The sequence below is a fragment of the Garra rufa genome, chromosome 7 (assembly GCF_049309525.1).
Source record: "Garra rufa chromosome 7, GarRuf1.0, whole genome shotgun sequence".
NCBI lineage: Eukaryota > Metazoa > Chordata > Actinopteri > Cypriniformes > Cyprinidae > Garra > Garra rufa.
Window position 1 is genome coordinate 18619477 of NC_133367.1, and position 17440 is coordinate 18636916.

General features: G+C 36.5%; 1 protein-coding gene across 1 annotated transcript in view; it reads right to left on the bottom strand.

Moving 5' to 3' along the window:
• Positions 1-5581: 5581 nt before the first annotated feature.
• Positions 5582-17440, bottom strand: part of stab1 (stabilin 1) — a 47195-nt gene continuing 35336 nt past the window's right edge. The window contains exons 55-69 of the mRNA XM_073843872.1: positions 14563-14749; positions 14318-14467; positions 13855-13959; positions 13628-13735; positions 12162-12355; positions 11936-12080; positions 11719-11852; positions 8624-8789; positions 8419-8525; positions 8088-8207; positions 7848-7997; positions 7655-7768; positions 7143-7289; positions 5970-6077; positions 5582-5867 (exon numbers count right to left, since the gene is read on the bottom strand). Of these exons, the coding sequence (XP_073699973.1) occupies positions 5829-5867; positions 5970-6077; positions 7143-7289; positions 7655-7768; positions 7848-7997; positions 8088-8207; positions 8419-8525; positions 8624-8789; positions 11719-11852; positions 11936-12080; positions 12162-12355; positions 13628-13735; positions 13855-13959; positions 14318-14467; positions 14563-14749 (1974 nt within the window). The 3' untranslated portion in view covers positions 5582-5828. The remainder of the gene's footprint in view (positions 5868-5969; positions 6078-7142; positions 7290-7654; positions 7769-7847; positions 7998-8087; positions 8208-8418; positions 8526-8623; positions 8790-11718; positions 11853-11935; positions 12081-12161; positions 12356-13627; positions 13736-13854; positions 13960-14317; positions 14468-14562; positions 14750-17440) is intronic.

The window sequence follows — 17440 nt, forward strand, 5'->3', positions numbered from 1 at the left end:
GTGGTTTTTAATGCCATATTTCCATGTTTATTTTTACTGCTGTATCTGAGGATTTTATATACAGTAATATTTCTAGTGGCCTATAAATGTTTAATATCTTAAACCATTCTCGTTCCTTAATTTAACCATAATATGCAATGTTTTGCCACAATGGCCAGAAAAAAATTATCTACTCAGTCCTTTTGAATTTGTAATTGTTATTCTGTAGTAATTGTCAAACTCCAAGTTGGCGCAACCATCACCATTCTTTTTACAAAACCAAACCAACCAATGTAGAGCTTACCATCAAAGCTTGAACGTTTTTGAAAGTCTGGTTTAATCACACCATCTCTACGTTTCTTAAATGACAAACTAAGATTGTTGAAAATCTCAAATGCCATTGGGCAAATTCCTGCCAGGAAGTGTTGTTTCAACAAAAGCTTTCTCCTTCTACGTTAATGAAATGGGTGGAGCATTGTTGCGTTGTGTACCATTTCAACCATCTGTCTGGAGGACTGCCGTTTCTTTGATGTTGCCATAGGCTTCTTGGTGGCCTCTATTTCCTTGCCTTTTCTAGTCTGGGCATGTGAATTTGGAGAAATGCCAGTCTGGCCAGATTAAAATAATTGGGGTTCACTATAGGGCCTTTAAGTCCATGCTGAAATGATATGGAGAACATTAATAGTTCTAGTCTGGCATGAGGCGGCTAAGTGAATTACTTTGTCTATAAACCAAACATTGTGAAATATACATTTGCTTAGAGACTTTGCATGTACGCCTCTCTTCAATAGAGTTTTTAAACATGTTTTATCAAGCTCATTGGAATCAAGAGTCAAAACAGGCCCTTCAAATGTTGCATCAGCCATTGTTAATCAACTAAATTTGTTAAAGGATTGGTTCATTGCCAGAATAAAAATCATCCAAGATGTTCATGTCTTTCTTTTTTCAGTCGCAAAGAAATTACGTTTTCTGAGGAGAACATTCCAGGATTTTTCTCTATATAGCAAACTTCAGTGGTTCCCAACAGTTTAAACTTACAAATTGCAGTTTCAATGCAGCTTCAAGGAGCTCTTCACGATCCCAGCCGACGAATAAGGGTCTAAATCTAGCGAAAAGATCTGTCATTTTCTTAAAATTATACAAATGTATACACTTTTTAACCACAAATGCTCTTCTTGCTCCAGCCTAACTTTGCGCATTACGTAATAATGTTGGAAAGGTCACACTTGACATAGGCGGAAGTAATGACCCAGTGTTTACAAAGCGAGCGTGCAAAGAAAGTCAAACACCCTTAACAAAAAAGGTAAAACAACCATGTTGGGCGATTTTGAAGTTTTGTCTCACTACCCTACCTCTTTAAATCGAAGGTCTGTGACCTTTTCAACTTGATTACGTAATGTGTCAAGTCATGTATGCGCATCGCAGAGCTAGTGCAAGAATAGCATTCGTGGTTTAAAAGGTAGTAAAATTTTTAATGAAGAAAATGACAGATATTTTGCAAGATAAGACCCTTATTTCTCGACTGAGATCGTGTAGAGCCCTTTGAAACTGCACTGAAACTGCAATTTGGACCTTCAAACCATTAGCCACCATAGATGTCCACTCTATGGTGAAAAATCCTGGAATGTTCTCCTCAAAAAGCTTAATTTATTTGAGACTGAGAAAAGAAAGACATTAACATCTTAGATGACATGAGGGTGAGTAAATTATTGATTGAACCAACTTTCCCAAAGTTTTAGCTTTGTATTAGCACCAACGAGTGGCTAAGCCCCACCAAATCTCTCAAGTATTCTCAAAGAGAACCCTTCCTTGGGTGTACCAAAGTTTATAAAAATAACTCATTCTATTCAAGAATTATAGCCATACAAGCAACCATAGCTGGTACTTATATGCAGTGTGATTTAATCTGGCAGCCAGCTGTGGACAAATTGGGTTCATTGGTCAACTCAATCACCCCCTTCAAGAAAAATTCAGAACTGATCATGGGTGAATCCATACAGTAATGCTATACTAAGGTTAACGGTAGGGTTTAGTATTTGTTTCAGCATTGTGGTCGAGTTGACCAATGAAATCTTTCAAATTGTCTGTGGGACGAGGTTTGCGCTGGATTGGGGGATAAAATGTTAATTTGCGCAAATATCTTTTGCAAAAATGACCTAATGAATCCAATGACATTAAGCCTTTGTTAAAATTGGGTCGAAACATTGCACTGGTTAGGGAGTGCAATCCATTCTACCATGTTTTCTGTCTCTAGGGCTTCTTATTGTCTAGGCTCAAAGATGTGTTTTTGGCTAGACAGATAAAAAAAATAAATATTGGGTTTTAGCACCTCATTCAAGCCCTAACAAAAACACTGAAACAAAAAAAAATATGTAGGGATTGAATCAAATCCACCAAACCAGCACAAGGCCTAACCGTTTTAAACGTCTGGTCTTATCACCACATTCATTCTTTGGCATTTGAGGAACTCTGGTTGGCATGAGAGGACCTCAGATTGCTGAATTATTGAAAGGACAGCAACTCTTTTTGGAACAGACATACGCCTCTTGGTGGCTCCCGAAGGCCTCTGGGACGTCTGTTCTGGGCATGTGGCTTTGGTGCATGGCCAGTTCTGGCCACATTCATAGAAACCGATGGCGAATTTAAGAATAACAGTTAGACGTTGTAGCGTCAAATGCAATTGAGCTGTTCAGCATGTAATTAGCATGTTTCAGAAACATGTTTTTGCTCGACGTAGTGCTTAGACTTCTACATAACTCGTCTTTGGCCAAACGTTTTGTTTTGCTGTCCAAAGTTGACGTGCTCACTGAATAACAGGTCTAATAATCTCCAATAACTGACTACCTCCCTACATTTACTTCAAAGTTGATCTCTTACAAACACCACATGCCATCTTGACTACGTTATAGTCTCCTCCTTTCATACATTTCAAAGCAAACACAATAAAAGGTGTGACGCGACACATTTGTGTGACCCAGAAGCCTCTCTGTCTGGAATGGGGATGGGTGTCGTGCTTTGTTGCAAAAGAGCGCGATGAAAACGGGGGGATGGGAGATGAGTGGAACTGGAGAAATGGAGGAGGAAAGCCCAGCTGTGAATTCGCTGCAGTCCTCATTATCCCTGGGTCCTAAAGTCCCCAGGCTAATTCCCAAAAATTAGCACAGAAAATTCACCCAAGAAAGGCCAAATCGCTGTTGTATGATCTTTTTACCATCTGAAATCAATTTTAAGAACTGTATAAAGCTGTTATGCCTGTTTTTGTATGACAAAAAGCTTCCTGTGTGAGGCCTAACATACTCACTGTCAATGATTGATGGACTAAATTACTACAGTATTTGCAAGGCAGCACCGCATTGATATTAATCAAACATATCATCCCCACAATTAATCAAACTGTACATCTCTACGATTGTTTTGACAAATTCAGCTTGAGCTGCTTTACATACAGTACATACTCCTTTTAAACTGTATTTTGTAAGTATTTTGTGTAATATTTAGATAAAACTATATAAAAACGATAGATTAGAACGATATATAAAATGAACAATATATAAAACGATATATATATAAAACGACAGATAGATAGATAGATAGATAAAACATTAGATAAAACAATATAGACAATAAGTTATATAAAACGATAGATAGATAGATAGATAGAATGATATATAAAACAGATTAGAACAATATATAAAATGATAAATAGACAATGATATATAAAACGAACAATATATAAAACGATTTATAAAATGATAGATATATAAAACGATAGATAAAACCTTAGATAAAACGATATAGACAGACAGAAGTTATATAAAACGATCGATAGATAGAACGATTTATAAAACGATAGATAGATAGATATAAAAAGGATAGATAGATTAGAACAATATATAAAACGACAGATATAGAGAGAGATAGATAAAACTATATAAAAACGATAGATAGAACTATAAAAATTATAGATAAATAGATAACAATATATAAAACGATAGAACGATATACAAAACATAAGATAAAAACGATATAGACAGATAGAACGATACATAGATAAAACTATATAAAAACGATAGATAAAACTACAAAACATAAGATAAAAACGATATAGACAGATAGAACGATACATAGATAAAACTATATAAAAACGATAGATAAAACTATAAAAATTATAGATAAATAGATAGCTAAAACTATATATAAAACTATAGATAGAACGATATATAAAACATTAGATAAAAACGATATAGACAGACAGACAGAATGATAGAACGATAGATAGATAAAACTATAAAAAAGATAGATAGATAAAACTATATAAAAATTATAGATAGATAGATAGATAGATAGATAGATAGATAGATAGATAGATAAAACTATAAAAATTATAGACAGATAGATAGATAGATAAAACTATATAAAAACGATAGATAGATAGATAGATAGATAGATAGATAGATAGATAGATAAAACTATATAAAAACGTTAGATAGATAGATAGATAAAACTATATAAAAACGATAGATAGATAGATAGATAGATAGATAAAACTATATAAAAACGATAGATAGATAGATAGATAGATAGATAAAACTATATAAAAACGATAGATAGATAGATAGATAGATAGATAGATAAAACTATATAAAAACGATAGATAGATAGATAGATAGATAGATAGATAGATAAAACTATATAAAAACGATAGATAGATAGATAGATAGATAGATAGATAGATAGATAGATAGATAGATAGATAGATAAAACTATATAAAAACGATAGATAGATAGATAGATAGATAGATAGATAGATAGATAGATAGATAAAACTATATAAAAACGATAGATAGATAGATAGATAGATAGATAGATAGATAGATAGATAGATAGATAGATAAAACTATATAAAAACGATATAGATAGATAGATAGATAGATAGATAGATAGATAAAACTATATAAAAACGATAGATAGATAGATAGATAGATAGATAGATAGATAGATAGATAAAACTATATAAAAACGATAGATAGATAGATAGATAGATAGATAGATAGATAGATAGATAGATAGATAGACAGATAGATAAAACTATATAAAAACGATAGATAGATAGATAGATAGATAGATAGATAGATAGATAGATAGATAGATAGATAGATAAAACTATATAAAAACGATAGATTAGAAACAATATATAGAACAAGATAGATAGAACGATATATAAAACAATAGATAAGCAGAAAACAGTGAAAACCTACTTTGTTTTTTCGTAAAAAAAAAAAAAAAAAGAGCTGGAATTGCACACTAAACCTGTTGACTTATTTTTCTAATCTGACCAGCTTTACCTTTCCCAGTCCATAGCAGGTCACAATCAAGGCTGTTGTTTTCTTATCAAGTAGTATGAACAGGTGGTCGTTTTCCTCGGGGGAATTTACCCATCTCCCTCTTGCGTTATGCTTCAGTCGTCTTTGGTTTGATCGAACAAGACAAAAATATCCTTTTATTATGTCGACGAGACCTTTGGGATCATGCATTGCAATTGGAGACATTAATTAGACAACAGGTTTTATTCCCTGGACACCTGATTTCCTTTGCAATTGGCCAAGAAGAAAACCATCTTGAAAACAACAGGTAAACTAACAAACGCACCCAGTGTTTTTAGCAGGTGTTTTTATTGAGCTGAAGGCACCATGGTAGGCTGAAGTTGTCTAGGACATAATTAGGGCATTTAAGTCTTTTATTTTTAGGTTTAACCATATGTAAAAGGTGTTCAGGTCACCTCCTCCAGCCAGGCTTTCCAGCTGACTGCAGGTAATGAAAGGAAGAAGAGGTCAGCACTGCTGTCTGTGCTAGTCCATGAGGTTGGGTGTGTCTGTAGCAGCTGACTCCTGAAATAAACAGATATTGATTAGAACAACTGTGTTTGACCAGTAGTAATGGTCAAGTAGTTAAAATGACAAGCACATAGAAAGGCACTTTTCTGCATTTACCCCAAATGGCTCTGCGAATGCCCTGTAGCCGCTGTATAAAGGGTTTGGGATGGATACTAAAGCAGGGTTTCCACCACCTTTTGGGGAAGCACCATCTTCATCATCATTCTGTAGCATCATAAATTGACAATTATTCATCTTTGAAAGTAGGTAATGATGCATCACAAATTAAATTTCTGGGATCAAAATAAAAAGTTTAATTATAAAGACAATCCAGAACACTAAAACTACAAAAAGATCAGCAATATTTTGCAATTATATTTTGAGGTAGATAGAACAATCGATAGATAAACAGTAGAGAGGTAGATAGAACGATAGATAGACAGATAGATAGATAGGACGATAGAATGATCGATACATGGATGGGTGGATAGGTGGGTCAGTGGGTGGATAGATATATAACGACAGGATGATAGATGGAGAGGTAGATACAACAATCAATAGGTTAACGGAACAATAGAGAGGTAGATAGAACAATTGATAGAACGATATATAGATGGATGGGTGGATAGATAGATATACAGAACGATAGATAGAGAGGTAGATAGAATGATCGATAGGTGACGGAACAATAGAGAAGTCAATGGAATGAACGATACATGGATGGGTGGATAGATAAATGGATAGATGGATGGATAGATAAACAGAATGATAGATAGAGAGGTAGATAGAATGATCGATAGAGAGATGGAACAATAGAGAGGGCGATAGAATGATCGATACATGGAAGGGTGGATAGGTAGGTGGGTGGATAGATAGAATGATAGATAGATTAATAGATCGATAGCTAGATAGAACGACAGAGAGGTAGATAGAATGATCGATAGATAAACGAAAAAATAGAGAGGTAGATAGAACAATATATAGATGGATGGGTGGATAGATAGACAGAATGATTGATACATGGATGGGTGGATAGGTGGGTCAGTAGGTGGGCAGATAGATAGACAGAAAGATAGATAGATGATAGATTGATTGATTGATCAATAGCTAGATGGAACGACATAACGATAGAATGATAAATAGATGGAGAGGTAGATAGAACAATTGATAGAACGATACATGGATAGGTAGATAGAACAATATATGATAGATAGATAGATAGATAGATAGATAGATAGATAGATAGATAGATAGATAGATAGATAGATAGATAGATAGACGTGAACAAACCTTAAAATACTGGAAACGAAAGGCGTCGTTCTTGTGCTTGAGGATGTAGTACGCAAGCCCCGCGACAATACCAACAATGGCAAACACAATCAGCACAGTCGTGACTGCGACACTGCTGGACTGCGACATTGGAGAAACAGCCGGCACCTAAAAATTAGACAACACCATTGATGACTTCAAAAAACGAACTGAGAATTGTGAGCGAGGTCCAGATTTTGGCAAAGCTATCCATGGCTGTGTACTACTGCTTTGAAAAGACTGGATCCATGCTAGTCAAACAGGATGTTGACTTGCTTTAGCTAGCCTGGTGAGTCACCGCTGACATCTTTGACTGACAATGAACAAAAATTCTTTGCAATAAAGTCACTGCTCAACAGAAAGCGGAAACTGCTGATAATTACTCCATTGGTGTTAATGCAATTACCCATGAAATATTCGAATAACTGTACATCCATAAAGCAAAGCGGTTCTCCAATGTGCTTCATTGTACTACTACAAAAGCAGACACTTACTGGAACAGGTGGAGCTCTGAAAGGCCCATCAATGACATGGATCAGACCATTGATGGCTGGAATGTTCCAGGCCAATATGACCTTCTTATTCACCAGTTTCTGGGGTTGAGAGTCCTATGGAAACCATAGAGTTTGCTTGACTATGTACAGTAAATGTGGTTTGAACAGTGTGAAGCTGCTGAGGTTAGCTTACCTCAGTTTGACCGGTGGAATTGGAGGGAATCGTCACAACAATAGCAGAGCCCAGACGGGACGGGATTACAGCATTGTGCTTCAAGTCTTCATAGTAGTGCAGACTATTGACGCTGGCTATATGATACTGCAAATCCCTCCATGATAAGCTCTGAAAAAGGAAACAAACTGCAGACTCAAGGCCAGCAGAGAAACAGCATGTCCAACAGGTTCCTACTTTTTAGTTGGATCAGATAATCACCTTGTTTGCAGAGAAACCGTCATTATGAGGTACAAACACTGTGATGTTTAATGATTTGTCGGACAGGGACTTCAGCAGGTTCTTGCCCTCCTCGCCATCCTCTGCATACTTCAGTAAAGTCTGTGGGAGGAAATGTGTGACTCCATTGTCATGATCCTCTTTGAACATGACATTTTAAATGGATTTCTTTAATCACAATGATTAAAACTTTTAGTCAGTTTTTCCCCATGTCCTCTCTTTCCATCCGGTTACACAGCCAGTTCTTTGATGACATCATCCTGCAGGAAGTGGCATTATTTTTGGAGGGAAACAGCAGTACTTGGCTACTTACTGTGTAGAACACAGAAAAATTGGACGTGGTGGCAACAACCGAGGCCAGGTCTCCATTACAGAATTCCCCGCTTCCAACGTATCCAGGTTTGCATTCACAAGACACCTCTGTATAAGAGAAAATGGCTCTTGTTTTTACATCAAGACTGTTCAGGTAAAATCTCAAATTACATTTCAACCCAGAAGCATTTTTCTGACAGTCATACCATTCATTCTGTAGCAGTACGCGTCATACGGCCAACTGGCGTTGACTGGGTCTTTGTACAACACGATACCAACATGATTATCACCGCATTTAGTAGAAGGAAACCGGATAGGATAGCCAGCTTTCTTCCCATCCATCCATCCTGCCACACATAGATGCATTCCCAACTGGAACAATAAAAAGCTTTGTAATGTAAATAACCAGGCATTAGTCCAGTTTTCAGTGTCACATGATCCTTCAGAAATCCTCCTGCTTAAGAAACATTTAAAGGGAACTTTGGTTAATAAGACTTGTTTGACTTTATATAACATAAATGATGTCTTTTACTGAAATATGTAGTAGAAAACCCATGAAAGATTTATGTTATTTTAAAAATCAACATATGTGATATTTTGGACTATGGGAGCACTATTATATTTATTACGTCAAATGGTTCACTCGTCTAGCTACCGCAAAACACAACTCTAAAATGCTGTCACAGTGCCACATTGTGGGGCTTGGCAAGATGCCTGTGGACGAATAAAACTTCCTAAAGACCTGTGTCTTTGTTCTTTCCACTTCAGCCCTGATGCCTTTAAGGCTTTTAGTAGACCACAGCTACTGAAAGAGCCTACAAATGGCAGAGACAAGAAATGCTAGATGCCATCCTGGCAGGATGTAAACATGTCGACGTTTGTCACAACGCCTCAACCACTGAAGGAGTTTCTCAGCGTGGATTTCACTCGATATCCAGGGGCGTTTAGACTCCTTGTGGAGAAAAATCGTATAGCATTTGGTTTAAGCCTATGCTTATTTCCATCGCCACCTGTAAGCTCATTCAGTACCTGTGGTCATCGTATCAGTATTTTATTTTTGTGTTAAGTTGTGTTAAGGTAAAAATAACAAGAGGTAGCGCTGTAGCTTACCGAGTACAACCATTTGACGTCATCAAAATAATGGCGCCTCCCATAGTCCAAATACAGTGGTGTGAAAAAGTGTTGGTTCCTGGTTTTTTTATTTTTTTACATGTTTGTCACCCTTTAATCAGATCATCAAACAAATTTAAATATTAATCAAAGGTAACACAAGTAAACAGCATGCATGAAGGGAAAACAAAATCCAAACCCACATGGCCCTGTGTGAAAATATGTTTGCCCCCTAAACTTAATAACTGGTTGGGCCACCCTTAGCAGCAACAACTGCAATCAAGCATTTGCGATAACTTGCAGTGAGTCTGTTACAGCGCTATGCAGGAATTTTGGCCCGCTCATCTTGGCAGTATTGTTGTAATTCAGCCACATTGGTGGGTTTTTGAGCATGAACCGCCTTTTTAAGGTCATGCCACAGCATCTCAATAGGATTCAGGTCACGACATTAACTAGGCCACTCCAAAGTCTACATTTCGTTTGTCTTCAGCCATTCAGAGGTGGATTTGCTGGTGTGTTTTGGATCATTGTCCTGCTGCAGAACCAAAGTTGGCTTCAGCTTGAGGTCACGAGCAGATGGCCGGACATTTTTTGGTAGACAGCAGAATTCATGGTTCCATTTATCACAGCAAGTCTTCCAGGTCCAGAAGCAGCAAAACAGCCCCAGACCATCACACCACCACCACCATATTTTACAGTTGGTATGATGTTCTTTTTCTGAAATGCTGTGTTACTTTTACGCCAGATGTAATGGGGCACACACCTTCCAAAATGTTCAACTTTTGTCTCATCAGTCCACTGAGTATTTTCCCAAAAGTCTTGGGGATCATCAAGATGTTTTCTGGCAAAACAGAGACGAGCCTTTATGTTCTTTTTGCTCAGCAGCAGTTTTCGTCTTGGAACTCTGCCATGCAGGCCATTTTTGCCCAGTCTCTTTCTTATGGTGGAGTCATGAACCACTGACCTTAACTGAGGCAAGAGAGGCCTGCAGTTCTTTAGAAACAGCAGTTCTTTGTCGCTGCGCTCTTGTGGTAATTTTGGCCGGCCAGCCAATCCTGGGAAGGTTCACCACTGTTCCATGTTTTCGGCATTTGTGGATAATGGCTCTCATTGTGGTTCGCTGGAGTCCCAAAGCTTTAGAAATGGCTTTGTAACCTTTTCCAGACTGATTGATCTAAATTACTTTCTTTCTCATTTGTTCCTGAATTTCTTTGGATGTCAACATGATGTGTAGCTTTTGAGGATCTTTTGGTCTACTTCTCTTTGTCAGGCAGGTCCTTTTTAAGTGATTTCTTGATTGCGAACAGGTGTGGCAGTAATCTGGCCTGGGTGTGGCTAGAGAAACTGAACTCAGATGTGATAAACCACAGTTATGTTTTAATAGGGTAGGGGGGGGGGGCAAACACTTTTTCACACAGGGCCATGTGGGTTTGGATTTTGTTTTCCCTTCATAAAAAAAACTTCATTTAAAAACTGCATGTTGTGTTTACTTGTGTTATCTCTGATTAATATTTAAATTTGTTTGATGATTTGAAACATTAAAGTGTGACAAACATGCAAAAAAAAAAAAAAAAAATCAGGAAGGCGGCCAACACTTTTTCACACCACTGTATGTCTAAAACAATGTGGATTTTTTTTAATTAACGCAAATTGTTCATGGGTTTTCAATTACATACTTCAGTAAGAGACATCATTGATGTTATATTAGGCCATACAAGTCTTAATACCCAGGGTTCCCTTTAACAAACTTTCATGGGATTTATTAAAAAAAAATACTATTGACTAGTGGTGATGAAAACTAAACTCATTTTGTAGTAAATTCTTTGTTTTAACCCTTAAATGCATGAATGTTTCGCAAATCACTATTACATATTTGGGTCTTTAGCGACCAGGGCATATATATCCAGCACAGATGGATCTCTAGCTTCTGAAACAGCAAAAAACTCTCTTGATATTTTAAGAACAATTACAGAAGAATAAAATAAAGTATATTTTGTTACCTTTTGAAACTTAGAAGTACAATAAGCATCTGGCTCACATTCGCAATCTCAGCCATAATCTCAAAACTATCGTTTTCAATGACTTCAAAGTCAATATTTTGATTGCTGGCAGCTCATTGACCACATCCACCATGAAATAACTATTTCATTTAAATTCAAATTTTCCAGCTAATGTTGGGCTCAAAAGTCACCTGTTGGGCATCAGAGAGCTGCTTGAATGTAGCAATTGTGGCTCCCTCTGCCTCGCAAGCTTCCTGTGCTTGGCTGAAGTTGAGTTTATACTTCCCCAGAGGTGAGCGCAGATGAAAAACACCCGCCGTTTTCACTGAAACGTAAAAATAAAAGCCTTTGTTTTTAAATACTCAAAATTTTAGATTGCTGTCAATTCATTGATTGTGAAAGTCCTACTGTGGAAATGAAGGTCTTTGCACTTGGCTTTGGGGTCGCAGCCGCCGTTGTCTTCGAGGCAGCGGTCAACAGGGGGCACCACTTTCTCCAAACACTGGATTCCGTTTCCCACGTACCCCTCGAGACATGAACAGCGCCTCTCGTTCTGCCACAAGGTAAATGTTACACATTTTGTTTATCCAAAACTTGTTAGATTACAATAACAAAAAGCAGAAGTTTTACATACAGGTCCAGTGAAAATGCATTCTGCGAAATCGCTGCAGCCACCGTTCGCCTCCTCTACACATCGGTTTATGGGTGAACAGACGCGGCCGTCTCCAGTGTATCCGGTTCGACAGGAACAGGTAACGTTGATACCTGTCTGCGAACAGTCTGCTGCTTCATGGCAGCCTCCATTATATTCACTGCAAAAATCAGGGGCTAGAAAACAGACATTTAATAATCAAAATCGATTTAAAGCATTCACAATAAGACTATTATAAGCTTATACACTGCAAAAATGATTTTCGTACTTCATAAATCTTTTTTTACAAACATTTAAAAATTCTTAAATTAAGATTTTAAGATTTAATATTTTTAATCCAAATTGCGTAATATAAACTCACAATTCTGACTTTTTTTCAAAATTGCGTAATCGTAATACAAACTCACAATTCTGACCTTTTTCTCAAAATTGCGTAATATGAACTCACAATTCTGACTTTTTTTCAGAATTGCGTAATCGTAATACAAACTCACAATTCTGACTTTTTTCTCAGAATTGCGTAATCGTAAAACAAACTCACAATTCTGACTTTTTTTCTCAGAATTGCGTAATCGTAATACAAACACAATTCTGACTTTTTTCTCAGAATTGCGTAATCGTAATACAAACTCACAATTCTGACTTTTTTCTCAAAATTGCGTAATATGAACTCAGAATTCTGACTTTTTTTCAGAATTGCATAATCGTAATACAAATCACAATTCTGACTTTTTTCTCAAAATTGCGTAATATGAACTCACAATTCTGACTTTTTTTGAGAATTGCATAATCATAATACAAATCACAATTCTGACTTTTTTCGCAAAATTTGCTTAATATAAACTCACAATTCTTTTTTTTTCGAATTGTGTAATATAAACTCACAATTCTGACTTTTTTTAGAATTGAACTCACAATTCTGACTTTTTTTCAGAATTGCGTAATCGTAATACAAACTCACAATTCTGACTTTTTTCTCAAAATTTGCTTAATATAAACTCACAATTCTGATTTTTTTCAGAATTGCATAATCGTGCAAAAAAGTTAGAATTGTGAGATATAAACTCGCATTTGCAAGTAAAAAGTAAGAAATGCAAGATACAAACTCGTATTTGCGAGAGAAAAAAAAAAGCAATTCTGACTTTATTATCAATGAATAACAAACAAGTTTATGTAATGATTCTGAAAAAATTCTTAATTGCATGTTTTTTTTATATTCAGTGGTGGAAACAGGCTTCCATACCATTAGGTTACATGACATAAGCTGTTAAATATATGTTGAAACTGTGGCCACAAGTCTCAGATGTAGTTCTCAAATGAACATCTTGAGTTTGAACCTGAGCTCTCTCATCTTTTATATTAATAAAACTGACAATAGGCCATTTGAATCCAGGACATGCATTTTACACTCAGCTAGTTTAATACAATAGATGGAATTCATAACCCACCCGTGCAGTTGATGCCATCTCCTGCGTAGGGCGGCACGCACTCGCACCGGTTTTCAGGGAGGCAAACTGCGTTGAGATCACATGCAGGAGAGCAGATCGGCTTGACTTCTGTTAAATAACATGTGAAAGAGAGTGTTTTTACCATTGAACAAGTCAATATTTTCTATGGTTTTCTATAACATAAGACATAACCTTGACAGAGTTTTCCATGTGAAGCCTGCTCTTACCGATTTTTGATTCGCAAAATTTACCCGTCCACCCCTCTTGACAGAAACAGCTGCCATCACTGTCCATGCCACTGTCACACTTGCCTTGGCTGGTGCAGTTACATGCTGTGAGAAAAGATGGATATTCTGTTCATTATAGCTGTTGGCACAAAGTACAGTACAATTCTGCAATAATAATAAAAAAAAAAAAAAACATTAGACAATAATGTAATGTAGACAAGTAATGCCATTTTAGTCAAATTTTTCAGTGCCTGGTTGAGTGAGAAAATGCTCATACATATTTATATATATTTTTTCTTTATTATTTATTGATATTAGGCCAAAGCCAATTTCTACTGCTAATTTTGAGCCTGCTCATTTTGTGTAGTTCTCTATTTGCATAATTATTCCCACAGCTGCGCTGTCTGATTATCTGATTGTTTAGGAAAGATTAACAGTTTTAAAACAGTTTTGAACGGTTTACCTGTGCAATTCGACCCAAAGTGATTGCTTTCACACAGCTCACAGCCTGTGCCTTTAAAACCTTTGTGACATTTACAGATCCCTGTGCCAGTTTGGCCGTCATCGCAGTCTCCATGCTTTCCACACGGTGCCTCGAGTCCGCCAGGACACACTAAATCAAAAACCAACACACAGTTTAATCCTATTGGCTGCATCATTTCATGTAACATCCAAGCAACTTCTTGCTTTTTTGTGTTAAATTCTCACCTTGACAGTCTCTTCCAAAATGGTTTTTACAGCACTTCACAGACCATGTCATTTTCGTGCATATCCGATTACAGCCAAGCCAATCTCTGTATGAATTGTATCCATAACCATACGAGTACAACCCATAATAACTGGGCCGTCTGTACATGTAAGGCGAATATGGTCGTCTACATATGCTAGTTCTGTTCTGTAAAGGAAGAGATCAGTCTGTATCAAGACATGCTACGTTTGTAGAAGCATGCGACCAGAAAAAAAACAAAAAACATTTTGATTTGGTTAAAAAAGTTAATACAGTCAAGTTTTTTAAATTAAACAGAACCAAAAAAATAACAAAAAGTAAGTCAATAATGTGGTGGACAGGAAGTTTAGATAACTATGACAAAATTGTATGTATGTTCTCGGCATAAACCAAGGATTATTTTGAATCCTTGAGTTTCATTGCAATAGACTTAACTAGTCAAAAGTTATTAGCATTTTTCAAAATCTCATTATTAATGGGTAATGTCTTCATATGAATTGTTTATCACTTTTGACCAATAAGTGGCACTGTTAGGTGTGAGGTGAAAATGGCACATACAAAGTTTGCTGTCAATATGTCAAAGCTTTGCAGAAACACAGCCTCAGATATAGTTTAGCATCACTCTAGGAAAATTTGTTGATGCGTTAAACAATAACTGTTTTGTGTATCCACACAAAATCCATAATTTCTTCCCAGGACAGTCTGAAGATGATCTGAGTCATATTTGGTGAAAATTGGACCAACGGTCTAGGAGGAGTTCGAAAAAGTATGTTTTTAACATAAATCAAAATGGTGGCCAGGAAGTTTCAATGACTATGGTTAAATCGGTATCTATGTTCTTGGCATTACCCAAAGAATATTTGTGATCCTGGACACAAAACCAGTCATAACCAGGGTCAATTTTTGGAAATTGACATTTATACATGATCTAAAAGCTGAATAAATAAGCTTTGCATTGCATGGTTTGTTTAAATAGGAAAATATTTGGCCGAGATAAAACTATCTGAAAACCTGGAATCAGGGGGTGCAAAAAAAAAACTCTATATTTTGAGAAAATCGCCTTTAAAGTTGTCCAAAGGAAGTTCTTAGCTATGCACATTACTAATCAAAATTTAGGCTGATATATTTATGGTAGGAAATTTACAAAATATCTTCATGTAACATGATCTTCAATTAATATCCTAATGATTTTTGGCATATAAGAAAAATCTATAATTTTGACCAATACAATGTATTGTTGGCTCTTGCTACAAATATACCCATGCTACTTACGACTGGTTTTGTGGCAAAAATAGCTTATAAATAGATTTTTGAAATAGATCTTCTGACCACTAGGTGGCACTGTGCCGAAACTCTGCAGGTAGCCTCAGGTCATGGATATTGTAACACACACCAAGTTTGGTTTCAATACGACAACATGATGCGAAGATATAGCCTCACATACATTTTGGCGTGCTCTACATCAAATTCTTTCGCATATTATTTTAAAATGGTTTGACTGAACAACTTGAATTTCATAAATTTTTGCTAGCATGGTCTGAAGATTATCTGAGCTATTTTTGGTGAAAATCAGACAAACCATCTAGGATGAGTTCGAAAGAGTAGTTTTTTCGTATTATTAAAAATTGTACAAAAAAAAAAATTGATACATAGAATTATGGTGTTCATTCTAAACAGCTTCTAAATTCCATAACTCAGAGTTGTGGACTCGAGTCCCAAATTTGATGACTTGTGACTTGACATAATCAAAGAAGACTTGCGACTCGACTTAGACTTTGACAGCAATGACTCGAGACTTGACTTGGACTTGAACCCTGTGACTCGGCAAGTCTTTACTTATAAAAAAAAAAACTTGGAGAGTTCTGATCAATATAGGCTGGTTACTGAAGTGTATGAGCACACTGGAATGATTAGCGCAGCTTTTGGCACTGAGCCAGAAAGGGACTCGCCAAGTTAGCGTTTGTATTGTTTTTATTCACATAGGATATTTTTATTTATATTGTTTAGGATATTTAATGTTTGAGGGGCCGTTCTCATGTCGCGCCTAAAAAATTGTGGAAAACACTAGGCGCGCCGCTTTCTCTTTCTTTGCAAACCGCTCTGTAGTTTGCGCTCCCGTGGCGTTTGCTGTTGCTAAGCAACCATGACCTGCACTCTCCATAAAGACGCGGACGTTTCAGCAAAGCATAAATGAATTTCCAGCATTAACAATCGCTTGCAGTAGCTCTGCTATTAAATTTATTTAAAAATGGTTATTCCTGTACAGCTATGATAAGCTGTTTCTCCAACTTGGCAGTGCTTTCAATGTTATTAAGGGAAAGGATGAAGCTGATTGGAAGCGACGCACTCATTTTTTCGCATCGAGATAAACATCTCAACTTTTCAGACTTTTCAGACTGAACATCTCAACATTTCAGACTGAAAAGTTGAAACGTTTATCTCAATGCGGCGCGGACACGCCTGGAAAAAACGAGCGCGTCGTGACTGTGTCTAGTGACTTGTTTAGGACTTGAAGCTTAAAGTTGAGGACTTGCAACTCGACTTGGACTTGCCCGTCTTGACTTGGGACTTGTCTGTCTTGACTCGGGACTTGACTTAAGACTTGAATGCAAAGACTCGAGACTTACTTGTGACTTGCAAAACAATGACTTGGTCCCACCTCTGCCATAACTTTTTGCTAACATGGTCTGAAGATTATCTGAGCTATTTTTGGTGAAAATAAGACAAACCATCTAGGATAAGTTTGAAAGAGCAGTTTTATCATACTAATATAAGAAATGTGAAAATGTGATACATCGAATTTAAAATTTTGCTGTTCATTCGATTCGGCACGAGCCAAGGATTCAGAGGAAAAAATAA